This window comes from Monomorium pharaonis, chromosome 8 (genome assembly GCF_013373865.1).
Source record: "Monomorium pharaonis isolate MP-MQ-018 chromosome 8, ASM1337386v2, whole genome shotgun sequence".
In the NCBI taxonomy this organism is placed as follows: Eukaryota; Metazoa; Arthropoda; class Insecta; order Hymenoptera; family Formicidae; genus Monomorium; species Monomorium pharaonis.
The window spans coordinates 4,329,951-4,356,990 of NC_050474.1; the positions used below are offsets into that span (position 1 = coordinate 4,329,951).

General features: G+C 41.2%; 2 protein-coding genes across 2 annotated transcripts in view; both read right to left on the bottom strand.

Annotated features, from left to right (window-relative positions):
- Nucleotides 1-1,922: 1,922 nt before the first annotated feature.
- LOC105840260 lies at nt 1,923-19,182 on the bottom strand. Its single transcript, XM_012687147.3, has 19 exons — nt 16,429-19,182; nt 15,421-15,698; nt 14,935-15,282; nt 14,532-14,855; nt 14,105-14,464; nt 13,557-13,869; nt 12,857-13,476; nt 12,357-12,740; nt 9,687-12,290; nt 9,286-9,572; nt 8,623-9,163; nt 8,222-8,506; nt 7,799-8,042; nt 7,376-7,719; nt 6,986-7,277; nt 6,545-6,859; nt 6,133-6,416; nt 5,635-6,042; nt 1,923-5,521 (listed from the first exon to the last, which is right to left on the bottom strand). The coding sequence occupies exons 1-19, from the start codon at nt 18,464-18,466 to the stop codon at nt 5,486-5,488; spliced, it is 10,305 nt and encodes a 3,434-aa protein (XP_012542601.1). The 5' UTR covers nt 18,467-19,182; the 3' UTR covers nt 1,923-5,485.
- The window catches only part of LOC114254309 (mucin-12), a 50,423-nt gene continuing 41,999 nt past the window's right edge, over nt 18,617-27,040 (bottom strand). The window contains exon 5 of the mRNA XM_036291380.1: nt 18,617-26,426. Coding sequence (XP_036147273.1) covers nt 19,192-26,426 — 7,235 coding nt within the window. The 3' untranslated portion in view covers nt 18,617-19,191. The remainder of the gene's footprint in view (nt 26,427-27,040) is intronic.

Consider the following 27,040-nt stretch of genomic DNA (forward strand, 5'->3'; position numbering starts at 1 on the left):
TAAATGTAGTGACTCTGATTCCGTTGACCGACAAATATATAGTAACAACTATTTAGTTAGATGATATCCTTGCGGCAAATGTCAGCCTGAGAAGAACAATTTTCAAAGTCATAATGCTTGAAGCGTTTAAAAGAAAGATTGAGCTTATTGATTTAATGGACGACGTATTTCTCTCTAGAGATAGAAGTAATTTAATAAATAAAGAATCACTTTATGAAGTATGATGTATGTAAAGCCACGAAGACTAAAGCGAACGCCACCCGCAAAATCGATGTTCATTTATGTACTGCTCGCGGATGCGTCCCTGGCGTTAACGCCGTCTCTGTCTTTGCTGCTACCTCCATCCTCTCTTTGCCATTCTTTCTTTTTTACTCCTTCGGCATCTCTCTCTCCCTCGCGTCTCAATCTAGACCCCTCATCATGTTTTAATTTCACGGCCGGCTTTCCCCTCGCTCTGGATCCCTTCCGCGCTGCCAGCAACCGGCGGTACCAGATAGAGAGATGGAAAGCAATGGCGAGAGAAAGAGGGAGAGAGAGAGAGAGAGAGAGAGAGAGAGAGAGAGAGAGAGAGAGAAAGGATAAGAAAAAGATGGAAGACAAACTCTTGTTGGTAACGAAGACGGGATGTAAGCAGGAACGAGTGCAAGGAAGATAGGATATTTAGCCCGACTGGTGGAGGACTCACATATCCAGGGGGCGTCACCCTGGTCTCCCTTCCTTACCGACAGAGGAACTCCCTTTATCCAAACGTTGATGACTCGGCGGAAGCGGTGGGGTACCAAGAAAGATAGGATAAGATGTCTTGAAGAGGGGGACCAACGCGATCCGAATGGTAGCAGCGGCTGGTCCACGCTCCACGCACGCCGCGAAAATTTGCTCCCCACTATTTCGCCCTTAATGTGCTCCTATTACGTTGGATATGCTCGCATACATTTCTTTTGGACAATCATCCAAAAGACCGCAATAATATGGCGTATAAAGATCGCTATGACAATCGAGCTGAGATAATATAAAATTGTTAAACAATCTTTAAATTGGCGGCTTATTTTAAACGACATGTTTCCTATTTTAGTATCAATACACGCGTTTCGCTAATTTTTACCGTGATTATACGAACATGTGCGCAACTGAAGTGCTGTGAGAAATGTCTGTTTTTAATTTTCTACGCAAGTCGAAATTTCTCGCTTTTAACGTGGGGGTCGGTTTTGAAACGTCAAGAGAGATATGAAAGAAATTATTATTATCTGTTTTTAACTGTTTTTTTTTATTTTTGTATGAATCTCTTTAATACATTTTATAAATATCTTTCTTTAAATAATTTTTAGAAAAATTTTAAGAAGTATTATTTTTCGACAGTATTTTTAAAATTATCAAATTTTTTATTTATTGCATTTCTAAAAAATTGTGTAGCCAAAGCTTGATAGATATTCTTATTTGAATTGTTAACAGAAATTATGTATTTTCTGATAACTTTTTTCTATGTGAAAACATGTAAAATAGGATAATGGCACATATCCTTTTTTTCACGAGTCGACAAAAACATATTATCCCAGTCAGAGAATTTTTAAAGACAGACGCGAAAAGCGATTATCTCGCATGTCGCAAAGGCTTTACGGTTGACGAACTTCGTGAGAATGCCGAATAATAAGAGTTCGTGCTAAAAATTTAGTCATTTTATAATTTGCTCCACGGTAAACAATTCTTTTGATTATTATTTTCTCGTTATTATTTGTTCGTTATTATCTCACGTTTAAAAGAATGTTTTAAAGGAACCATAATTTTTCTGAGCATATTCAATTGTTATTTCATTCATGCTGATGAAGTGTAATACTACATTCCACTATTTATAACGTAGAAACTGTATTAAATGCAAGGCCATTTTTAAACATTTATTGTCTTGCATAATGTAATTTCTTTAAATCTTTTTTTTTTAATTGACGTACACATATAAAACTTCAGATATAACTTTGTGTAGATAGCACTTAGAATAAAATGTGTAGAATGTTGACACATATTCGATCTATATCGGAGGTTGTAAAAACAGATAATCTAGTGAGGGAGAAGTTAATAATGCGGGTTGCTCTCAGGTTTTTCTTCTACTTGAAAGAGTTCTAATAAGAACCGATGGCATAAATAAAGTTATTTGTGACAGGTATCGTGCTCATAAATTTTTGATGAGTCAATTCGTCTGATGATTAATTGAAAATCAATCTTTCGCAACGATGGATATCGTTCAATTTTTCAAATAAAGGTGTAATATCGCGCTTCTGCAATATTGCAATCATGCAATCTGCAACCTACAATGCCTCTGCAGTTTTTTATCAGAGGGACGATCTTTAGTGATAATCGCGTGACAATCTCATTGACCACAAGCTAAACTGCTATTCTCTGTCGCACGTCAAAGCTTGATGATCGGAAACAGGTTTAACGTAAGCTGACTTATTTTCCTAATGAATTCGCGGTCGCGTGTCCTAATAAGGAATCTCCTAATAAGGTTCGAGGGTATAAATAAAGTCATTTGCGGCAGTTGCCGTTCTTGCCTTCGACGAATCGGGTCTTTCGTCGCATATGAAAAGCAGAAATCGCAGTCGAGGATCGCACGTTTCGAGTGGGACTCTAGAAGATCGGTTTGTTTTGCGGATTAGGCTCATGTTTTAGTCGCGGTCCGCGACGAATCACGAAACGCCGACCGGCGCACGTCGCCACTTTTTCTACCAGCGAGAGTCGTCGGGCCGTCGACTCTCAATGCCACGAGCGAGCCACGAAGGGCTACGTCCGAAATTGCTTCCATAAATGTTCAGCGCACATAATCGAAAGAGAGAGAGAAAGAGAGAGAGAGAGAGAGAGAGAATTCGCGAAACAATAAACCCGCTGATTGGAAATTAATCAAGTCACCGTTTACGATTTTACAGTGAGCCGCAAAAATGCTCTCGCCGTCGTCGAATATGTAGGCTGAGAGTAGGTTGAGACATCAAAACTTACATTTACACAACGTTAAAAATTTATTATAAGAATAAATAATTAATGTATATTATATACGGGATTTACATAATGTTTTAATATACGAAAACGTTTTTAGTACTTATATCGACGAATGCCTATGATATAATAAATGGTACTTCTTTACGCACAACGGTTATAGATTAATTTGTAATATTCGGCTAATCGTACTTTATCGTTGATGACGCCTTTTTTCGTTTTTCGTATTATTTATATTATATTATTGTCTTAAAATAACTTTCTCTTTCCTAAGTTTATTGTTAATGCCTTCAATCTATAACAATTTTTGTTCTAATAAAATTCAAAGGACTTAATTGTTCTTTTTAAATTAGCCTATATGTTACAAAACTGTAAAGTTTACGCAAATAGATGGAAGTTAGAAAAGTGAAGTTAAAAACAGATAATTCACGGAATAGATAAAATATTGTTAATTAAATCAGCTTACATATTTAAGTTGATTATAATTTCTTGAGTATGACAAACAGGTACGTTTAAGACATGCCGTTATATTATTGACTTTTATTAAAAGTACGTATAAGTATACATACGCTAAGTTTACAAAATTACAATAGCATTATGTAAAAGAGGTTCCGGTGGACAATATGTACAATAGGATAATACATCTATATTTATACGTATATCTATGCGTATATGTATATGTATATATATATATATATATATATATATATATATAAGGAAAGATTTATTTTTGGACGTAAGGAGGACAAAGTTAGTAACGAAACTTAAAATATTATGAGCATCGTCGCGCCTTGATTTCTTAAACTGCCTGAATTTAATCCGTCTCGGAATAATTATCTTCCGATTAAGTTTGGTCTTACGAGAGAATCTCGATATGTGATACACCTGTCCTTCGTTACACCTCCGCTTACGCTATTTATTGAGCTAACAGTAAATACATTACGAGTTTAATGCGTCTCGCCTTTGCTTTTTTCGAATTTGATATGTAGCGACGTTGCCGCGGCTTTGTTCCGAATAAATTAGAAGACAGTATTATGTCTCTTGCACGAATGTAAAATGTTAAAACTAAGTTTATCTTTTAATTTATAAATTTAATTAATAATAATAAATAATTTATAAATTAAATTTATAAATTAAATTTATGTTAAATTTTGTTATCACCATTGATATTAAAGTCATACGTTAAAAATAACATGTGTTTGATACAATTATAAAAAATATATATACGAGGAAAATTTAGTATTAAAAAACTATGAGAAGAAATTTCAGAGAATTATATCATTAGAATTATATCATAAGTAGTGTAAATACTATGGCAATTTCATGAGAAACATAATAAGAGTTTTCATAATTCCTTCCTTGGTGTGCTCTTACTGTTTATTATAATAATTTTTTAAATAAAATTTTCTCCGTATAGATATATATATATGTATGTATGTAAAGCCGTAATAATATTCTGTAATATAACATAAACAATTTACATTCGAGCAAATATGGAACGATATTTATTAGACGCGTTCTAATTTAACGTTCGCAACGCTGTTGAAACTCATTTTATTCTTGTTTAAATATTAAGTATTAAACAAAATGACTTTCGCAGAGACGAACGTTAAAGGGTCCATTATCGATCTCAAGCGCAAATTTTAGTCGCCTCCGAAATGTGCTTTTTAACGAAGCCGGGCAACATGACACAACTTGTCGGAGAATAAACTAAACAAACAAACAGTAACAACAAAAATAAAAAATATTCTCCATTTGTGATCAATATAAATATCGAGCTGTCTCATCGTACTGCCAGCACAACGATTTGGCGCGATCATACACTATTGCACTATGCTTGCACATGCACAGTAAGCTGCTGCGATCGAAATATTATTTCCAAATTTGAATCTACATAAACATCTACAATACATTTTAATATTAAACTTGACGATCTCTTTACGATTCAATTTGATATTATTAATTATTCAAATTGTTGTACTTAAATTTTTTAATGAATAAAATAATCTAATATTTCGATCAGTTGCAGTGACGAGTAGCTCGATCTCATGAAAATAATAGGGAAGGCACGAGCTTCTTTAAAGCCTCTTCCCTATTTCATTGGTTGTATTTTGGCACGGGGTTGAGTCACGCGTATCTTCTCCATCTTAAGGCAAAATTACACGCAGAATTTTAAGTTAACGTGCATTGATCAATTAAAAATATCGAACTTAGAAAACTTTCTTCTAATAAAAAAAACGCCACTAATTTTGATGAATCTCAAGCGTTGTGAAATAAATACATGATAAATATCGTAAGTAAATATCATGACCGAATAGAAGAAAAAGAATGTAAAAACTGCGATAAATAAATAAAATGTTATCGTGAAGTATCATATGTCGTTTCGCATGTTAGACAGCAGTAGATTTTGACATATAATGATTCATAAATCTACGGAAAATACCGTCCAGCGGCTTCGTCCGCAATCAATCATCCCATACGTCGTGACTCGTTCTCGTTTGAGCGTTTATAGCGAATCGAAGTTGGATTCCCGATCGCTAGTCTGTATTAAAAGAATCTATTAATAACATTGAAATAGCAGTTTTGGTAGTAAAGTTTATATTAAATGTGCTCGTAAAAAAAGAATTTGAATATAAATCCGTGAGACTAACGTACCCTATCCGGACTGTACAACGGCGGATGTTGCGCCGGAAGTCTCAATGTGCTGCCTAAATCACGCTCAGCCATGGTGTGACCCTCGCTAGCACTGTCTCTGGTGTCCCTGTTATCTCTGTTGTCCTTGACGCTACTCCTTCGTGCGGCGGCGACTTTTGTCGGAGGTTGAATCGTCGTTTCGCCGCACGATCGCGCGAGAGTGGAACCAGCCTCGCCCAAGTCCAATTTAAGAAGCTTCGTCGGAGCTTGGATGGTTGTTTCGCCGCACGAGCGGGCCAGTGTCGAGTCGAGATCAACCTGAAGATCTCCACTTCTCAGTACCTTTGTCGCTGGTTCCACAGTGGTCTCGCCGCATGAACGCGCCAAGGTAGACTCAGCATCCACGGTACGAGTCACCGTTGCTGATACCTGTCGGTAATTAAATTTTGTTGTACTTTTTTTTTGTGTATTTTCCAGACGTATTAGATATGTGTGTTTGAGATGGAAACTAAACCGTACCTGAAAACCGGCACTCACGAGAGCACCCGTGGGTGTCATCGGGTTTCTCGCGCCTTGCAGATCAGCTTCCTTGCAGTCCTTCGTGCTAGATATACTTTGCTTCCTGTTAGCGGGAGAGCTCGTGCCATTGTCGAGATAGCTTATGAGCTTGTGCTCCTCGGCGGCGAACGTACTCATGACGGTTTTATTGTAATTCTGCGGTGATTGCGGCGCCGATCGATATTTCGCGCGTGGAATCATTACCGTCAGGGAACGATCACGCTGATCGTCATTGATTGCTATCGCTGGAAAAATATAAAAATTGATCGAGTTTAGTATTTATACGCAAGTATTATAAAAATCCTGAATATAAGAAAGAAATTGTTTGAAATATAACAAACAAGAAATGAATATGATATAATGAAATGCGTACCGGCTGCAGGGACCATAGTAGCTTTTCTGGGTGGATAACGAGGTTTGGCGCTGATCTTGCGAATTGGTCGTTTATTCGGCGGCAAGGGAGCGATCATTTGCGGGGGCGGTGGCAAAACGTGCGGTACGTGATGAGGTATCGCTAAGTCAGTGACGCTACCCTCGCTGCTGGTATCACCACCTGTTCCGGGGATCATGGCTCGTCTATCGCCAGTCTTCCGGTTACGTCCTGGGTGACGGAAGCATGTCATTCCCACACAGATTGCTAGGAGACCCAGCAGAATCGCACCGGTCGTCACTAGAGCTATTAACAAAACTGCAAACATACAAAAATGTAATTGTTTGAATTTCCGTTTTTTTTTCCCGTATGTCAACTTGATTTGATTTTTATTTAATTGCAAAATTGTAATGCTTGATAAAAAAAAATGCTTTCTTCACACACCTTTGAGATTAACTTGACATCGTTGGCCGCTGTGCCATGGGAAGCACTCGCATACCTCTTGACCAAGAGAATTGGTGATACAATGACCTTTGTTATTGCAGCCAGCGCATCCTAATGGAGCTTGCGAGCATATTCTTCCGGGATACGTTGGATTTTCCGATAAATCGGCCCAGCCTTCTCTACAAGAACATTGATAGGATCCTCGTAAGTTGAAGCATGCCGCGTGAGGCGAGCAGTCGTGATGCGGGCCGTCTTCCTTGGAAGCGCATTCGTCAAAATCGATCGCCTCGATCTAAATTAAAGAGCGAAATATTAAAAATAATTAATGACGAAACGCATTGCAGTAGTCCGCAAAGTTTTGCGGTATATTTATATCGCGACTCAATTTACCGAATCAAGGTTCTTTGAAGCGAAGACTTCTGTGCCACCTAAGCTGAAATTGCTCCCAACCAAATATTTCCGAAGGACTTCCTTCAATCGGGTTTCATTAGCATTGTCGCTTAGTTGCACGTGAAACTCGACTTTTGTGGGGTCCGGAATGAATCCAGCAATCTTGAGACCTCTGTATACATCTCTTAAGTCACTTTGCATTAAAGTTCTATCTAAGGCATCCTTCGTCGGAACTACCAAACGTTTGTAGGTTTCCGACGTAGAATCGTTTAGGGCAGAGTCGTACGCCACGAATTCGTGACCGATACGGTCCAGACCGATGCGTAGCGTGTACGTGTAGGTTGCTAAAAATTATTACGCGTTAATCCAAGCTTGTTAAACCGAGCATATCCGCGAAAGTCGAGATATGTCTGAATTACTTACGCTTGCAAGGACGATCCGGGAACATTCTCGCAAACCCTGGCCGACAGACGCACCTCATCTCGGTTCCTACTTCGGCGCAGATCTCAGACTTGGAGGATTTACATTCCGGTACGCATTGGCTCGCAGCAGGTGTAAGAGGTACGATGGGCGCACCAAGTACGCCACCCGACAATACTCTGTGAATTTCGTTGCCCGTGGGATCTTGTTCATCGCGAGAAACTTCCTCTCCATATTCGGCCTCCACCTAAAAATTCAAACGAGATATACTCGTTTATGTAAATTACTCTTTATAATTACATTTGATGAGCTCGACTCGAGAGAGAAAATCGAGAAATTCACGAGTGAAACACGATAGATGTATTTTGTTTATTACGTTAAATCGTTAGATAGGATATATTGTAATTTTATTTCATGAGATAATACCTCTTCAGCACCAGGCGCGGGTGGTTTCTGATCACTCATCACGACGAATATGGAGTCATTATCTGCTACGTTGTCGTATGCCGAAGGTATTCTCGTAACGATCGGTTGCAAGATCGTCGAAGTTACCGTGGACACCACGCTTGTCGGACGCAGAAGCGTTTCCGTTACAGTCTCGACAGTCGTCGTGGTCATCGTATGCGTGAGTAAAAGCGTCCTTGTCGTCGGCGGCGAACCCAACACCGACGTTTTAGTTCTCGTTACCGTTGAAGTTTTGAAACGCGTCACCTAATTTGTGAACATTAATATACAATTAATATATACATTAATAAGTAATAATATATTTTATATTCTTGTGCTCACGAAATATTAATTATCTAAATTTATGTCGAGACACTCCATACCTCTTTCGGTTTTGTACGTATAGTAGCGTTGGATTGATCCTTAACTACAATACTGGTCGCCCTTAGATTGTTCTTTGTAAATTGCGTAACCGAGGTGCTTGCCTCGAAACGCGTTTTATTGCCCGATGTTGGTATCAATGTATTGGTTACTTTACTGATCGAACTATCGACTCTAGTGACGATTACGGACGACTCTTCGTTCGCCGTTTTATTTACGACGCTGTACTCGGTTATTTGCGGTTTTTTGACGTTCGATACCGTCGAATGCGGTTTCTTTTTCGTTTCTACGATGAATGTCAAAGACTCAGTAGGCTCCACTCTTGTCGACGGTAAAATGCTGTCGTGACTGGATTCTAAGAATACCGGATGTTCGGGTCGCTTAACAGGATTTGGTGGAATATCCAAAACATACGTTCTCGTTGGCTCGACATCGCGATGAGTTGTCGGCAATCTACTCGGTTGAATGTGATCCACTTGAGGTGGTCGCAATTTTGTCGGTATTATCATATTTGTGGACGTCGATGTCGATTGAATGACGATTCTATAAAACGCACGCAGACACACAATAATTTAATTTTTTTTAATATTAAAAAAATATTAATATGTGTTAAATGTTTGTAGAAAGAGGTAACAGAGATTATTAAATAATTTAGAAAATTGTACCTAGACACGGGTCTTGTATCAAATGGTCGCACGGTGTAGATGCTAACATGTTCAGTCTTCCGTGTTTCCGCGGATCTAAGAATCTCAGGAACGTCGACTACAACCGGTAGATCAACGGTGCCATGAATAATTGGGATTTTCGATTCGATATCTTGGATTACTGGAATATGAGATGTCGCGACAGCAGTGGCTATCTGTATGGAACCCGAAACCGCAACAGCTGGTCTCACAGTAGCGATTTCGAGCGGTCTCGTAGTTGTTAATACCGGTGGCGGCGGCACCATATCCTAAAATATACAACAAATATCATTAGATTGTGCGCTAGTTTTGTTTTAAGGATAGATAGGTAAATCTCATAAATTTTTATTGAATTGTAAAAATTAAAAATTTTTTAATTTTACCTGCGATAGTAATTCTACGAGGAAAGGTCTTGTAAGTGATGGTCTCGGGCTGGGTGGAACCATATTCGTGCTAGGCGGTGCGACTGTCGTCGATTCTTTTAAAGGTACGTATTTTGGCGGCTTCAAACCCGATTCGTCGGTTGTCATTAAGGCAAATCTATCATCTGCCGGCATATGAGTGGTAGTGATGTCTACCGGTGGTGGCGACAATCCGAGTACGTCGCTCGACGGCGGTGGCGGTGGTTTAAGTCCGTCTTGTTCTTTTTTCTTCGACTGATTCGATCCGACTCCTACGTTTAGAGGCGGTGGCATCATGTTTCTAGAGGGAACGCTCGTTTCTTTGATATTATCCTGCTCGCCTTGAGAATCCGAGGAGGCAAAATTTGTCTGATACGCCGTGTCTAAGGTTTCATCATTCTTTTTATTATGCGATAGATTATTTTTCGTGACTAGCATGCTGGGCGGCCGCTCGGTTTGCGTCTTACTGTCTAACTCCTCGCCCGTAGCCTCGACTGACATGGAGAACTTGACGTTCGGACGACCGTGCGTTTCCAGTCCTGCAGTTCCGCTCGAGACGATTACCGGCTCCGGCACTTGAGGTTTCGGTTTTGTTAGGATGTGAGGATATTCCGGATGAACTCTTGTGAATGTTCCATGCTCTGGTCGAACGACACTTGGCCGTTTAGCGCCCATCGTAGTCGGACGAGATGTGCTATTTCTATTCTCAATTTTTGTTTCAGAAGTCCGGAAATCATGTCCAGGTGATATCTTCTGTTGAGACTTTATAGTATCCGAGATTGCTGAGTCTATGCTCCATTGTTGAAGATTTATTCCTTGATTTAATGTTTGATTGGCAAAAATTACTGCATTATTCGGTTTAACGTTCTCTGGACGTTTTATGGTATAATCGGGTCTGACTTCTAATTTTATTGGCGGTTTTGTTAATATCTCCGGTTTAATCCTAGTTGAACTGGGCCTCGAATCAGGCCTAATCGGTCTAGAGAACGGCCTTCCGGGCCTATCTACTTCAGTGTTAAATTGAGGCGTAACTGCCGGTGGCTTTAGACCGATAGTGTCGTCACGTTCGAGTGAGTTCAGTGTCGTGACTTGTCCGCCTTGCGTCTTTTTCGTTGTCTCTAGCTTTGCATCTTCATTATAAGGAGCAGGTATACCGTGAACTATTTCGTAATCAGGTTTGTTGCCTTCTTTTTGTTTGTATCCATAAGGAGTGGTCGGATTCCCGTAACCATTATAAACACCGAAAGGCTTACCTTGTACAATGGGCAATTCATAAGGTCTCGTACTGTAAGGATCGACACCATAAGGTCCTTGCAATGACGGCTTTCTGTTTGTTCCATAAGTTATAGCATGTTCTTGCTCGACTTCTAACGGCTTGCCTACGACCGTATTGATCGAAACAACTGGTCCGTATAAAGTTGGTGATTTTAAAGTTTGATTGATATTTTGAGACTCTATCATATCTTTTTTATTTTGATTATTAATTTCTTGACTTTTATTTTCTTTTCTATGATAATGATTCTGATAATTAACATACTCGGAAGCACCAATGTCAGAATCTAATAACGTTTTCTCTGTATACGTATTGGTCTGCCACTTTTCAAAATGATTTGGCAATACATGCTGTGTTTTTGTATTTTCAGATACTTGAGAATGTTTGTTTTCTTCTGATATCGGATTTGTATGTAAAGGATTGTGATATTCTATCGCTCCAGTAGGCACATGATCGTTCTGCTCAGTTGGCGAATTTGGCGGTACAAGATTACCTATATTTGTTTTATCTGGATAAATATGCGCCGGTCTATTTTGATTGTCAATCTGAGGGAATAGATTAGATGATATTTGAGTAGGTTCCTGATGAATTTGAGGATTTAGTGATGGGCGATGAGGTAACATGAAAGTGTTGTGCGGCTTCGCCGGAGGTCTCTGTGGTCCAGAATACGTTGGTTTTCTAATTGGCGAATATCCAGTAGGTCGTTCCACGAAAACGTGTCTATCTAAAGGACGATTGGTTTGCGGTCTCGGTCGCGGTCTCGGTCGGTTATTCAGAGCAAATCTGATTGGTTTTTTATCAGATTTCCAATTGGTATTTAATGTTATTTCATTTCCAGAATCTGGCTTTCCTAAAAATATATATCGGTGTGGAGTTTCAGTTGACGTGACTTCCACACGTCTCGGTGGAACTTGTTCTATTGGAGTTTGACCATTCGAAAAATGGTTATGCACTGGCAGTTGGTGGCCGGAATGTACATGAGAATGAATAGATGGATGAGAAGCGGATTGAGGTCGAATGTTTATTGTCTCCGGCTTGTGATGTACAAGAATTTCGGTATGAACTTGACTAGAACCTCCGGATCCGTCGGGTCTTTTAATCAGGTGAACTTCTGATGGTCTCTTATCAGGTCTTAGTACAGACGTCTCTAGCATTTCTTGCGGTCTTCCACGTATAGGTGATAATAGAATATCATGCGGACGACTAGAAAAACCTGGCTTTGAGGAAGAAGCCTTGAAATTGGTAGTTGGTGATGGAGGAACCATGTAACGAGTTGGATTTTTCTCGTTTGAATACTGCGGTAAATTTTCGCCCTGGAATACAACGTTTACAACGGTATTAAAAACCTACAATAATTTTAATATAAAAATTATACATACCTTTTGAATACCAACAAAACTTGGTCCAACTTCAGGTTCTGGATAAGGTGACGGGTCATCAAAATATTGTCCACTTATATGTGGTTCGTTGGTATCTCCGAAAATTAAGGCTTGCGTACCGCCTTGAGGAATTACGACATTAGCTACTTGACTGGGTTGAATATTGACTAATAAAGGTTGCCCCGTTGATCTATCAATGACATGTGGGACCTGATGGACTATCGGCTCAGTAGGAATTGGTTTTGACTCTGAACTTTGTATGATGATAGAACTATCCGGTAATAGAGGATCTTTTTGTGCCCATGGCGGTCGTTTTTTCTGTTCTTCCGTAGATAATGTAACCGTTGTCGGATGTGACGTTTCGATCGGTTTATCCGGATGAATCTTAAATTATAATTATTGTCTTATATACATACATTTATTTATTGTACAAATAAATAAATATATATATTTAATATGAATATACAAATTTTATAATGTAAATATAAAAAAAAACATACTTCATCATGTGTCGCAGGTGGTGTTAAAGGATCTTTAGCGCTCCAAGGCCTTCTATATTTTTCTGAATTCCACTCCGGAGTTTTATAATTTATATTAGGATTCGCGTACTGTTCTATATTTGGTCTGTTGGGTGGTTTTAACAATGGATCATTCTGCATAATATCCTGTTTCGACGCGATTCTCTTAGGCGGTGATGATTGAACGGGAAGTAGTTTTTGAGGCTGTTTGGAAGCTGTCGGATGATTTTTATCGAGAGGAATAGAAGCCGGCACTTTTAGATGTTCTTCATAAATTTGATGAGCCGGCAGAATCTGCACCTTTGCGTCTTGTGCAGTTTGTTGAGCTTGTACATCATCGTCATTTTCTAGGATCTCTAATACAGGATGTACCGGAATATTTGGTACCGGTAACGGTGGTGGTTTCATACCAATGTGCCCCTCATCTTTCAGATATGTCTGTGGCGGTCTCGGCGCCATTTTGCCCGGTTTTCCTATAATAACATCGCTGTTTGCAGTAATTACCTCACCCGGAGATATCGGTATACCGTCGGAAAGACTGCTGGTCACCTTGTGGCGCGTCTCAGCGATATAATTATGATTGAGATTTGCTAGATGAGCAGCTAAAATATACAATGGTATAGTAATCGAAAATTATCTAAATAGAGCATTAATTTTCGCGAAAAAAAAAGAAGATTGTTACCGATATGTTGGCTTTCAGCTGTTTCTATATCACCGTCAGCAAATTCTGCGACGGGTATGTAGATTGGCGATCGTTGGGTTGTGACTTCTTGAATTTCTGCGACAGGTACGCTATCATTTCTACGAGTAGCCGCGGTTTTTCCTTGCAGTAATCCAGCCATCGCTGTGATTACCGGTCCCAATGCGGATAAACTATTTATTCCCAAGGAACTTAGACTAAGGAGAGGTTTGCTGACTGAAACATCATCTCCGGATTGAGAATTCGGGCGTTTATTTTGTGATCCGTCATTTGATAACGTAGTGCTATTATTATCCTGTAGAAAAATTGGAAATCTCATTTATATTCTACAAAAAATATTCGCATAATTTGATAATATTCCGTTATGACAAATGTTAAAAATTCTTTTCTCTTTATTTATCCGGAAAAAACTAATGAATAAAATAATTGGTATCTTTCATTATAATAAACATTTTTTAATTTTTTTTTTCTTTTAAAAAAAATTTTTTCTCTGATTTATTGGAAAAATCATCTTTATGAATAAAATATACCTGTTTATCAATTGAATCTGCTGGCTTTATATCAGAATTAGTGTCTTCCGACAATGTCTCCGTTGACTTCGTAGTCGTCGTGTTCATGGGACTTTTCTCATGCTTTTTTATCTCTGTAATAGATGTTGATTGTGGGAGATTTGAGGTCGCGGTTGGATCGATTTGATCCTCCTCGTCGAAGAATATAATCGTCGAGCCCGTGACAACATTTTTCACCGGATCGGAATGATGCGCAGTCGTTAATAGGGCGTTCATGTATCCGGCATCTAATAAACTCGGGGCTATTGATTCCGTCACGACATTTTCAACGATATGTGAACGAGACGTCACAGTCGTTGATGTTTCGCCATCTGGGCCAGCCTGACGGAAGAGAGATTTTAAATGTACGTAAGGCATGAATACATTGTATCAAAACTACCGTAAGTACCTGCAGTAATGTCGTGAAATAAGTGAAGGTGGTAAGATATGTTTTAGTGGCGAAGATCTGTATAGGTTCTGGCGTAGGATTAACCGGAGCGGTTTTCATAGTTGTTTTTCGCACTGGTACTTTCTCCAATACCACGTCAGTCGACGTAGCTACGTTTGTACGAACTACCGTGCTACCTTTCTCCAAAAATGTGTTGAAATACGTGTACGTGATATAATATGTCTTAGTCATATCCGTCACGCTACTATCGGTATTGTCCAAGGCAGTCAAGGTAGTTGTGACACTGGTTGGCCGTGGCGGAGGCGCTGATTCTGTCACTATTAGCTAAAAATAAGGATCAAAAAAGAAATAATGTAATGTCGCAATAAATAACAACGTAAAAGTTTGCGGGAAAAAATCTAACCTGAGTAATTGTATTGCTGACCGTCTCTATTTTCGTTCGACCATCTTCCATAAATGTCTTTTCTAACACTCTCGTACTGAGGTATGTATTAGTTTCCGGTCGCGGAGCTTCTGATGGCTCGAGAATCATATCTAGATAATGTTGCGGCGCGGTAACTGTGTTTGTTATGACTTTCGTACTACTTTCTAAGGCGTCATTTACATCCGGATGATCTGTGTTTAAAGTTAAATATGTGTAAGTCGTTTTAAATACTTCAGTACGTAGAGTCGGGGACGCTTCTAGAGTCACAGCTGCCGTTTCAGAGCCAGGCTTTCTGTGCCTTTCCTCTGTCGCTGTATTTGCGACCACCTGGAAGAAATAATGAAATTTTTTGTAAGACGTTTTAAAAATTAACTTTGAAACATCTCCATTGATATTCGCATGAAAACGAACGTGAGAAAAAATTTAAAAAGAGATAAATTTTATATATATAGTTTGCATAAGCACCTGTTGCTCCGTAGAAACGGTAGTCGTTCCATCCTTGGTGATTGTGTTGAGGTATGTGAAAGTTGTTGTGCAAGTTTTCGTGACAAACTCGTTCGGTTTATCCTGCGGTAAGAGCATGACTACCGCTTCTGACAAGGTAAGGGTGGGTTGAGGATTCGAATTCTCCCATCGTAGAGCCGGAGTCGGCCCGGCGACAATGACTTCTACGCCATTCGACATAACGCGGGTTGCTAAATTGAATCTGCGTCCTTCTTCTTCATCCTTCGCCTCGTATTCTCCTGTCGTTATGATTCCATAAACGAGGATTCACAATGTATCGCATATAAATATCAAGAAAACTGCTTTGCAATTTTATTATTGTTTTTCCGAAAATATTAAAATACAATTTCGTTTTAACGAGATGTGAAAAATACTATCAAAAGAGTTGTAAGCTTACCTATTGTTGATATTGTTCAAATCAACGATCAAATAAGGTCTGTATTAATATTCATAAAATTAAAAAGTATCGTACATTCGAATTATGATCGAATGTACGACAAATTTTTACAGAAAAAATACATTTATATATATATATCGCAAATTTAGATATGTACAGCGTCGTTTTGTCATATACAATATTTACATTTCATACAGAGCTGTAATGTACAGGAAAAAATTTAGAATACCATAAGCCAAATTGACACAGTATTTAACAGAGCATTTACACAGTCGAGTAGTCCGTTTCGTACAAGTCTAAACGAATTCGCGTAATCGGCAAGTCTATGGCGAAATAAAGTTTATTAGTCTAAGGATTATATTACATACGGCGATCACTATGTGCACTCAATGTTGAATTGAAATGACCAGTTGTATCATCTTCTTATTGTTTTCACTAAATTTATACATTTTTATCAATATAATCTCGATAAAGCGTGTTTCGTACGCGGATTAAAAAAATTTCAACATTCTTGTCACTACGAGATCGTCGTGAGAAAGAAAGGTTTCAGATGGGTAAAAGGTATTACTCACCGGCAACGGGTACTGGATTATACACAGATGATTCGAATCCGGCTGACGACTCCACGGTAGGAGTGACAGTCACCGTGACGGGCACCGTCAACGTAAGTGTCGTCACTCTCGGTCGTACGGTCGTCGACGACGTCACTTTTGTCTCCAGTCCGTTAAGTTGCGTCACCACGTATGTGTACGTCCTTAGTCGCGTCGACGTCACTACCGTCTCCGTGTAATAAACGCTCGTACTCGGCTCGAGCGTGGATTCGGTCTTTAGATCGATTGTAGCTGATTTCGATGGCAAGATCTCGGGGAAATCGAGGCGAGACAACGACAGGTAAAGATCATCCGCTAATCCGGCCTCGATCTCCTCCGGCGTAGGCGAGGCGATCTCGCTCGTGACTTTCGTCGCGGGTACCGTCTCGATTACAGAGGTTGCATTGATCGACGGGAATTTCGTTTCGCGGATGTTAGTTGCGTTGAGGGGTATCACACTGGGTATATACGACTCGTCGAGATAATTTGACGTATCGGTATCGCGTGTCGGTGACTTCGTAGTCTCGAGGGGTATAACACTCTCAAAACTCGGCATAATTGCGATAGAAGGATCAGATAGAAGAACCGTTTCGATTAGAGAAATCCGAGTCGAATTAGAGTCAATTATGCCGTCCGGTTGGATAGGTTGCACTGTTAATATCTCTTCTGGATTTTCGCTAATGGTTTCTGGCATTAGGTTACGTTCTGTAGAATCTTCCGGCGCTTCGGTTGACTCTTGTTCTTTACCGGGCGTAACTGTTGACACATGCTTTTCTGTCGTTATGTTTTCTTCATCGGGCATTTTTAATGTAGTGATGTCTTCTGCAAAAGTGGTTTGTTCTTTCGCTGCAAATTTATCGTCACTATCTTTTTTAATAAGAGAAAACTCAGTTGTTGTATCTTCATTTAATTCGATCTTTGTTGATATCTCTGTCTTATTGACGTCTTTCAAAGCGACTGATTCCGTTATATTTATCGATGCATTATCGGATTCTTGAAGCGCCTTTACTGTTTGCTCTTCGGATGGTTTTGCTGATGTCTGGATTACAGTAATATTGTCACTCTCTGTTTGTATCTTAACATCGCTCTTATTAGGCACAATATTATCTTCATCCTTGGATGAAATTGTGGGATGCTCGTCTTCCATTAAAGTCGTGATTTTATCTGCATTTTCAGTTGTAGTAGTCGTGTCACGATAATCTTCGTATTCTTCATCTTCTTCGGCCGACGGCGGGAAAAAGAAATTGTCGGTGATAATCACCGGTATGTTTGATGCGCTTTCGTCCAATACAGCAGAACTAGAGTCCAATGATACAAGACTCGCTTCCTTGTCTGGTTTGTTATCAATAAGATTCGGTGTTTCTTCGAGACTAGGCGTAACGAGAGAGTGATCCTTTTCTCTAATATCCTCGTGCTCTTCCTCGGCTTCTTCGTCCGCATATTCATCGTATTCGGAAGAAGACGCAGTGTAGAATCCAGTAGTGATAACGGCAAGAGTTGATGTCGGTAGTATCGGACGCACCGCGACTAACTTTTTTCTAGTCACTCTAACTTTACTTTTGGTCGATGTCGGTGTAGGTTGAATCTTTCTGCGTCTGGTTATGGTTACTTTGTGCCTCCCAAATCCGGTCGGCTGGTAACTTCCATAATTCACCGGAATGTCGGTCGGATAAATCGTGTTACCCGGTCCGAGAGTTCTGACACGCGTCACCACGATTCTTCGTGGTGCATGTGTGGTAGACGTGGCGAGTTCTTCGGTGTGAGATGTCAAGGGTCTGCGCTTGACGACTGTGAATTTATGTTGCCTAGCGGTTCTGCTACGCACTACGGGTACTCGAATTTTAACACGCTTTCTCGGTGCCTCCTCAAGGAATTCGTCATCAATTCTTCCATTATTTACATAATCCTCGTTTGCGAACCATGTGTCATCGATGCCGTCTTTCTTGCGTTCAATATTCCTACTCCCGTATTGCGCGGATTCAGCATAAAGATTATCTGCAAAGGCAACCGTTCCACTCATCTGTTTAAATCACATCTCGCCTTGTATTTATCTCCGCGATCTGAATAGAAATCTATATGATCAAGCAGAGTGCAACGATAAAACCGTACTCGTGTGTTGCTTTTGTGATGCAAATAATCGATTGGAGTTAAATAATGCCGCTATCTCGTGTTTTTTTTTGGTGTGCTTTTTGTGTCCGATTAAATATGGTCACATGCACTTTGCATTTTAATAGCGTTTCTGGATATTTGCACGACATGTCTATTTGTTGTAATGTTGTTGGCGAGACGGAAAAGTATCATGTCTGATTTTGTCGTGTGGGCGCGCGTGCGGCGGCAGATCAAGGCTGTGTTAGTAAAAGGAAATGAGGGACGACGCTCGAAAAGGATATTTTTTAAGATGGAAACAAAAAGAGATTCGAAAGAGGTTGGGAGAGATCTGATTGAACAGAATGGATAACGAGACAGCCATCTTTATGATGACTCTCGTTTCACCGAAACTGTCAACTACCAATGATCTTTCCTTTACGCAATTTCAAGGAAAGAGATCCTGGCAGTGTCTTGGGATTGTCTATATTACATATATTTTCATCGATATTGCTCGTTTTCTTCTCATTGCGATGTACCCCTCTCTAGGGCGATTCTAAATGGATTTCAATAAAATTATGGACTCTTATGATATAAAGGCGAAAGACAGAGAAAAGGGTGAGGAAGAGATGGGGAAAGGTATAACAGAGAGGAATAAAATTAGGTATAAATGGACGTGGAAATATGCCGTCCGACGTCACCCACTACGCTCTCGAGACTTTGTGTTGGTGCGTGTGCGTCGATAGGTTCTTCGCTTCCTGTCAGAATGGCAACGTCTACTGGTCCGGCATGTAATGACGGTGGTACGGAAGGTCGGACTTCAACAGCTCCTTCCGAAGCGTCTCTTCGTCTTCTGGACGCGGTAGCGGAATTATCGATTTTCACAGTACTCAGAACAGTACTGAATTCTCCGGGTCTGCGGCCGGAAACATAAAGTGTTACTACACTTGATTCAGCCTTGGTAGCCGTGGAACCCTTGGACTCTTTCTTCTTGTCATTTGATTTACCACGTCCGCGTGATCTGGAAGACTTCTGGTATTCTTCTGCATCATCCTCCTCGAAATACTCGTAGCTGTCATGTCTGTAATCGGAATCCGCCGGTTGATGTCGTCTCTCGACTTCTCCCGGTAAGGTATTGCTTTGTGTGAACGGAGCAGCAGCGAATAAAGGATCCAGCAACGGATTCTGCGACTGCGTCTGCGGTTGTTGGAGTAACATCAAGAGGGAATTTATGTTGGCCGCTGGTATCGCAGCCGTTGGAGTCACTACAACGGTGTCCGTTATGAATTCTGTAGCCGTAACGACATCAGTCGAAGAATCGACCAAAGTCGTCAGGATCTCTTTCCCACGAAAGGTGAGAGGAATGATAGTGCTCTGATGTTTCGTTATTGTAGTGACGTAGGAGGTGGTGCGTGTGTTATATTGCGTGGTGGGTGTAGCTTGGGATTGTAATAGAGGATTCGGACCTAATTGACCCAAAAGTAATTGCGAGAGAAGAATATTGGCAAGTGGAGCGTTGCCGGGCAAAGAAGGTTGTACCGTAGATACAATATTTTCCACGGAGTATACCGTTGTTGGTATGATAACTGATTGAGAGACTCGACGGCCACCAAGGCTCGTGAGGGTATGCGAGATACGAGTTGTGGGTGTCTCGTGCAACAAGAATCGTGTAACCTCAGCCTGGCCTTGTATATTGGTACCCGTCACTTCGCTGACGATCACTACGAGCGGCTTTCCGTCTCCAATTGTTACAGTGCTATACTGAGAAGGCCCGAGGACTTCAGTACTAGGTTGCGCTGTTATAATATTTCGATGTTCTGTGACGCCATTATTCACCACAGGAATCGTCACTTCCGTTGGTACATAATGCGTCACAGTTATGGTGCCGTCAAATTTCGGATATACAGTAGGCGCTTCTCGGATGTCTTCATAGGAACCTCTGCCTCTCGTAGGAACCCTTCTATTTCCGTTTCTTCCATTTGTCGATCTTGAACGAGACGATGATACTCTTCGAGAATTCGTTGAATATTCCGATTTGGAAGATCCGTTTCGTAGTGTCGATGGCCTTACTCTTCCGTTGTTCGATTTACTGGTAGATCTACCGTTTGTTCTAGAACTAGAAGTTGGCCTCTTGTATCCTGATCTGCTCGAAGAGGTATCCTTTTCTCTTAATGTAAACTGTCGTCCGTTATTTGAGGCCGGTGATGGTTTTATTCTGATAGATCCATTTCTATTTTCATTAGATTGTTTTGATCTAGTTCTGGATTTACTCTGCTGATTCAATAACTCCGTTGTTTCTGTCGTTTGATCGGGATTGTTTGGTGTCTTTTGCGGTTGAGAAGGTGAAGGTTGTGTTAAACTTCGCGCGCGATTATTGTAACGAGCAGAAGGTTTTGGTGCTGTTTTTATAATATCTTCTTCATTTGCTAAGGCATCTGAATCAGATCTCTCTTCCGCTTTTGTAGAAGAGGTTTGAGCGGGTCTACGAAAACGGTTGCTGTATGCTCTCAATTGGCTAGCCTGACGACGAACTCTTCTCGTTCTGGCTCCGAAAGGTCTAATTTGTACGACGGGTCCAACAGCCTTTCCAGAACGACGATTTACATTCGCTTTAGATCTTTTATCTTCATGTTCCGATCCTTCGTAATCATTGTCTGATATTTCTTCTACGGGCTCGTCCTCGAAACCTTCGTTGCCTTCGTTTTGTCCTTCTTTTGGCACAGTCGGCTCTTCGGTAGTTGTTTCTTGCTTTCTACCGAGAAATCCACGTGGTGGGAAAAAATTTGTATTGCTCGTCCGTGTTCTCGTAGATACCGAAGGAGTTGCCCTGCTATTTGTTCGTCCATTAGTTGTTCTAGGAACTGTTGGCGGGGCGCTTAGTCTATTTACATTTCCTGATCGTCTTGGAGTTGTAGTTGTTGGTGGTCTTGAAGTAGTTACCGATCTGCCGTTGCTGCTTAAATTAATGGGCCTGCGAAATCTCAAGAGCGGATTTGTAGATCTCCTAGATGATTCTGTCGTTGTCTGCAGAGGAGTGGTAATTGTTTCGCCGTCGAGAGATTCTGTAAACGGTGTTTCATCCGTTACGAGTGTTGTTGTAGTGAACTCATTGGCATCGTTTTCTTGATCATCGTGTTTGGCGGTAGGTTGTCCTCGCAATAACGTCGACGACGGTCGGATACTTGCACGGTATCTCGACGAAGCACTAGGAAATGCGGAACTTGATGCGCGAGTTGCAACTCTGGCGGAGGATCCTCTTACCGATGTGGGACCGCGTCTGTTGCTTTGAAACACCGATGACGGGGTTATCCTGGGTTGTACTCTACTTCGAGTACTGCCCGCTGGGAATGCCGAACTCGAAGTCGTGGCAGTTCCGCGTCTGCCTGAGAATCTTCTGGAGCCTGACGAAGATAACGTCGAGGAGTACGGACCGATTGGCGAAGTAACACGACCTCGTGATGATGCAAATCTGTTGCCTTTACCAGCCAAACTGGCAGTTATCGTTGGAGTTATATCTGTTCTGGTAATAGTCGTCGCGGCTTGCGCGCCTTTGCGTTTTGGATTGAAAGTCGGTCTGTTTCTAGAAGCGAATGGTCTAATTACAGGCGTGAAAGTTCTCTTTCTCGTCGAGAATGTCAAACGTGATTTCTTTTTAGAACTTTGCCCGTCATCGTCTTCTTCGCCCTCCTCGTCATCGTCCTCATTCTGGTCCTCATCTTGGTCGGAAGATTCTGTATGTTCTTCGGAAGATTGGATAACGGCGGGAGAAGGTGATATTCCCGGAATACCTGTCGATTGGCTTGGAGGTAGAGTAGAAGTTGGCGCGATATTTATCGTGGAGCTCGGCACAAAGAAGCTAGAAGTACTTTCGATTATCTGCGCATATCTCCCCTCGATGCTGGTACCAATTACTTTTGATTGATAAAATGTGGTGGTACCGTTATTTTCCATCTGACCTTGAATCAGGCGTACCAAGCCAGTTCGATGGCCTTGAGTCGGCGGAATGCTCGATTTTCTTTCCTCATCTATCTTCGTGCTTGATGTACTTTCGATTACTTTAGCATAGGTACCTTCAAAAAGCGTGCCGATTTGCTTAGTTGTAAAGTAAACAGTAGTAACTTCGTCAGCATCTATCACGCTTCCTTTATTCAAAGACAGAACTCCTGTAGGAAGAACCGGCGTGGCTATCGATGATAATGACGGCGTTTCTATCTTCGTCGAGCTTTTTACTACTTGTGCATAATATCCATCTATGTAAGTACCATATACATCCGTAGTATAGTAAGTCGTAGTATCGTCGTGTATCTCACTCGAACGTACCGTTGAAATCAAACCCGTTTTTAGAGTTTCGGACGGTATTACGGTTTTCTCATCGGTATTTATCGTTTGAATTGACGGATACACAGGTCCTCCGATTGCGCGACCAGTCGCTTGTTGCGTCGCAATGTCTGGTATCGATACGCTAGTTACCGTTTCCAGCCTGCTGTTTAAGATCGTCTCATTTCCTATGTAGGATGTGGTGAAGTAAGTAAATGTAGTGTAGAAAGTCGTGGGCTCGGGTGAAATTGACGAAGAGTTTACAGCGCTCAGATCATCAGGTTTGGTTGTAATTGGTTCGTTTGTATTCTCAGTAACGGATTTTCCACGCACACCTTTGCCCAAAGGTGTTACTTCATTATCCGCCGTGATCGTAGACTCCTCTTCGTTGTCTGATTCTTCCTCCGGCGGATTTATAGTTGGCGTGTAAGTCATTATTACGCCGAGTTCTACTGTAGGTGTTGGCGAGACACCCGCTGTGACAACGTTACTGATCGTTTCCTCGCGGCTAGTGGTGATGGTGTCACCACCTTTGTAAAACGTCGTCCAGTATGTGAAAGTCGTGAAATACGTTACCGGCAACGTACTGGTTGGAACCGGTACTACGATGGACGGTCTTAAAGTCTCCGTAGCGACATTTGTAACTGTCTCTAGGCGACTGACGACATTCGTCTCGTCGCCCTTATACATTGTTGTGAAGTACGTGAAAGTCGTGTAACTGGTTTGCAAAAGCAATGTCGGTGCAGGCTCTACTTCATGATTGTTAGACTCCGACAATTCTTGATCTTCAGGAACAATGTTTCTCTTATCCATGTCTAGTACGGTACCACCACCGGAACTGGAAGAGGACACGACGTCCGTGATCATAGAGCCCAGAACTTCCACGTCAGAAGTTGGAGGATTGGGCGTTACTTGCGCGCCTACTTGGAAGTCACGGAATAGACGTTCAGCGGTGGATTGATCTTCCAAAGTGGTAGGCACTTCCGTCGTAATTTCAGTGCTGCTTTCAGTAATTTCATCAGCGCGTGTTACTTTATCATTAGATTGCTGAACTTTCTTTGCTAATAAAAGTGCCTCTTCTTGCGACTTCTGACGTTGAAGAGCTTCTAGATAAGCTAAAATTTCTGGAGGAGGTGCAGGTTTGTTCTCGGTAGATTTAGATTTTGGCGTTATTGGTCGAACTGTTTTTTGCGGAATCGATTGAACCTTGGTAGGTGTAATAGTTTCCGTGATAATGTTAGTGAAGACTTCAGTTCGTGTCTCGATTTCCGTCTCGTCGTCCACAAAAATAGTGGTAAAGTACGTGTACGTCGTATAATACGTCTTTACTTGTTCCTTTACTGCTGCGCTTGCCATAGCTGGAGTGGGACTTGGTTCTAAATCGGTAGTCCATCCGTCAGGTGTCTCGAAATCATCAACAGTCGTAATGGATTCCGTGGTATCCTGCTGCTGGAAAGTGGTTAGACTTTCTTCCGTCGTTTCTTCGTCAGGCTCGGTACCTCTGTTGAATTCCTCGGGAGTACGAGCGTTCGTTATTATCGACGGCAAGATATTTTGCGATATTGTTGTGGGCGATATCAGAACGGATTCGTCCTTTCCTAAGAGACTGGCGACAATGTCAGAAACACCATTTGGTCCGATGGTCTGCGTGATAACGTTAGTTTCAACAACTTGTCGACTAGATACGCTAGATGTATTTTCTTGGAAAAATGTTGTTAAATATGTATACGTTGTATATAGAGTCTTAAAAATGAGCTCTATCTCCTCATCTTGTTTAGTAGTTTGCTCTTCTTCTTCGGGTAAACTTGGTGTTTTTTGTCTTATGCCTGGAGGCGAAGAGATAGTAGGACGAATCAAATTATTAGTTGAGGTAGGTTGAATTAATTCTGTCAAGAAAGTTACCTCGGAAGAAACTACCTCTCGAGAACGTATTGAAGTCGTAGTTTGATCGCTGTCCCCCGGAATGAAGAAAGTTGTGAAATACGTAAACGTCTTGTAGACAGTAGACGGCAATAATCTAGTAGCTAATGTCACTTTCTCTTTCACGTTACTTGAACCAGATCCATGCAGTTTTTGTCCATTGGATCGAAGCTTATTTTGCGAAGAACCACCTTTGATACTACGACCCTGGGGATCTCCTGGCACGATATCATTAGGAATTTCATCATCTAAAGTCGGTAGCGCCGATTCAGTTGTTCCTAATACTCTCCTTGCACTTTCTAAAATATCCTTCAATGTCGTTAAGACGCTGTCCGTTGTGCTTCTCAACGGAGTAGTCAGTTCATTCATCTCTTCCTCGCTGGTTGTGATGGTCGTCGGCGTGGTAGAAGGCAATGCCTCAATGGTGGTGTCTCGTTCGTCAGATTCTGTTTCTGTTGTACCATACTCCACGGTCGTGTCATCATACGTCACGGTGGCGTCATCCGGAAAGAAGTACACATTCGAAGATGTGTGAATAATTTGCGCATAATTCGTGCCAATGTACGTGCCATAAATGAGACTCTTGTAATGAGTCGTAGTACCATCCAATGAAGTAGTAGAATCGACGACTTTCAGAAGACCTGTTGGCTTCAGTGATCCAGTTTCAGCATCAGGTATCAGCAATAACGGTTCCGTAGACCTCTTGGACGATTCAGCATCAATTTCCTCGGTGATGCTTGGCTGAATGTTGCCGCGATTGATAGCGCTCAAAAGTTGATCGTCCGAGCCGTGCTTGTGATCTCCCTCATAGGGTCGATCAGTTCTTGCGTGTTCCATCACGGTCGTAGGACGAATCTTCAATACTGCCACGCCATCATCTGGACGAAGCGTCGCGTCACCTTTGATCGTGGTGGCGGGACGTCCCATGGGTGCCGGCGACGTGCTTGGTGAGAAAACGATGACGGTATCGCCGACCGTGGTCGTGAAATCCGCAAAGCCATGATAGGTTACTGTAGCGAGAGGCTTTATATCCGGCTTCTTCTGTGGTGGAGTTTTCACTTGTGGTTTAAATATTTTTGGTATTCGTGGACGGAAAGTCCTTGACTGCGTATCATCGAACGAATCGAAGTTATTTGACACGTACTCATGTTTGACGGTATAAGTGGGCAGATTATCGGCCGCTCGAACCTTCGCTGGTTTGAATCTCTGTGTGTCCACGTTCAACTCTTTTTTATTAAATATGTCATTTTCTTTGGATAGTTCGTCCAGTTTTGAAGTATTCCCGGTTTCCTTTTTCTTTTCGTTCGATTCTGCATTGGTCTTACCATTTAATATTTCAATCTGTTGAATAGCTCTAATCGATGCGTTATCAAGCGCCCCTCGAAGTCGCCAATTATCGTCAGGTACTCTCGATGGATAAACGACGTAAGGATTCGATGGATTTGGTGTCGGATCTTTATCGTAGAATACTCTGCTTGATGTAGAGAAAATTCTTGCATACAGGCGACCGTTATCTAAAGTCGTGCCCAAAATTTGAGTCGCATATTCAGTACTTGCTCCATTTTGGACGAATGTCCGTGCCGTTGTCGTCAATAATCCAACTGGTGGTACGGATTTTCCAGGACGATTTGCCGATACCAAGAGGACTGTGGTTACTCCTGAGTAACCAAATCCAAAAAGAATATGCGAGAAATAACGGCATGAGAAAATACGTCGCGTCGATGATTTGTCAATGGAATTGTCGGCAATGGGCAAATAAAAAAAGAGGGCGGGGAAAACGATTACATCACCAAAATGGGATATGAAGTTATCGAAATGTGATTGATTTAAAATTAAGTTCAAATATGTGTAACAAATTTAATTCGTTTAGTCGTATTTCACGTTTACGAAATTCCGTCCGTCATAATCGTCGTACCAAGTATATGTCAATGTCGTTCATTTGCGGTTGTCGGTTGATGACGATTCGCGTCGTAATATCGTTATTTTTGTATTTTTTTTTAAATCGTAATGTAGGTCGTCGGAGAGACGGAGTGGCGGACGGACGTTGGAGGCAGACGGCATCCGTTGTTGAGAAGAGTTGAAGGCGGGGAGCAGACGGGAGCAGTAACAGAAACAGAAAAAAAGAGACAGACGATCTTAGTAGACGAGCCTTCTTCTTTCGTAGCCTAGGACACCTGTTGCAACACTATTCGCGGCATCCCGCTTAATTTGCATCGTTACCCTCTATTAAAAAAAAAACGCTGTTCCTTGAATAGAGACTGAGCAAAACTGG

What these genes read in the sequence shown, in the direction of transcription:
- LOC105840260 (XM_012687147.3), bottom strand. Translation starts at nt 18,466, where the DNA reads ATGAGTGGAACGGTTGCCTTTGCAGATAATCTTTATGCTGAATCCGCG. An exon ending in TAATCCAGTACCCGTTGCCG is followed by an intron (nt 15,699 to 16,428) that starts GTGAGTAATACC and finishes TCATAACGACAG; the next exon opens with GAGAATACGAGGCGAAGGAT. An exon ending in ATTTCACGACATTACTGCAG is followed by an intron (nt 14,465 to 14,531) that starts GTACTTACGGTA and finishes CTCTTCCGTCAG; the next exon opens with GCTGGCCCAGATGGCGAAAC.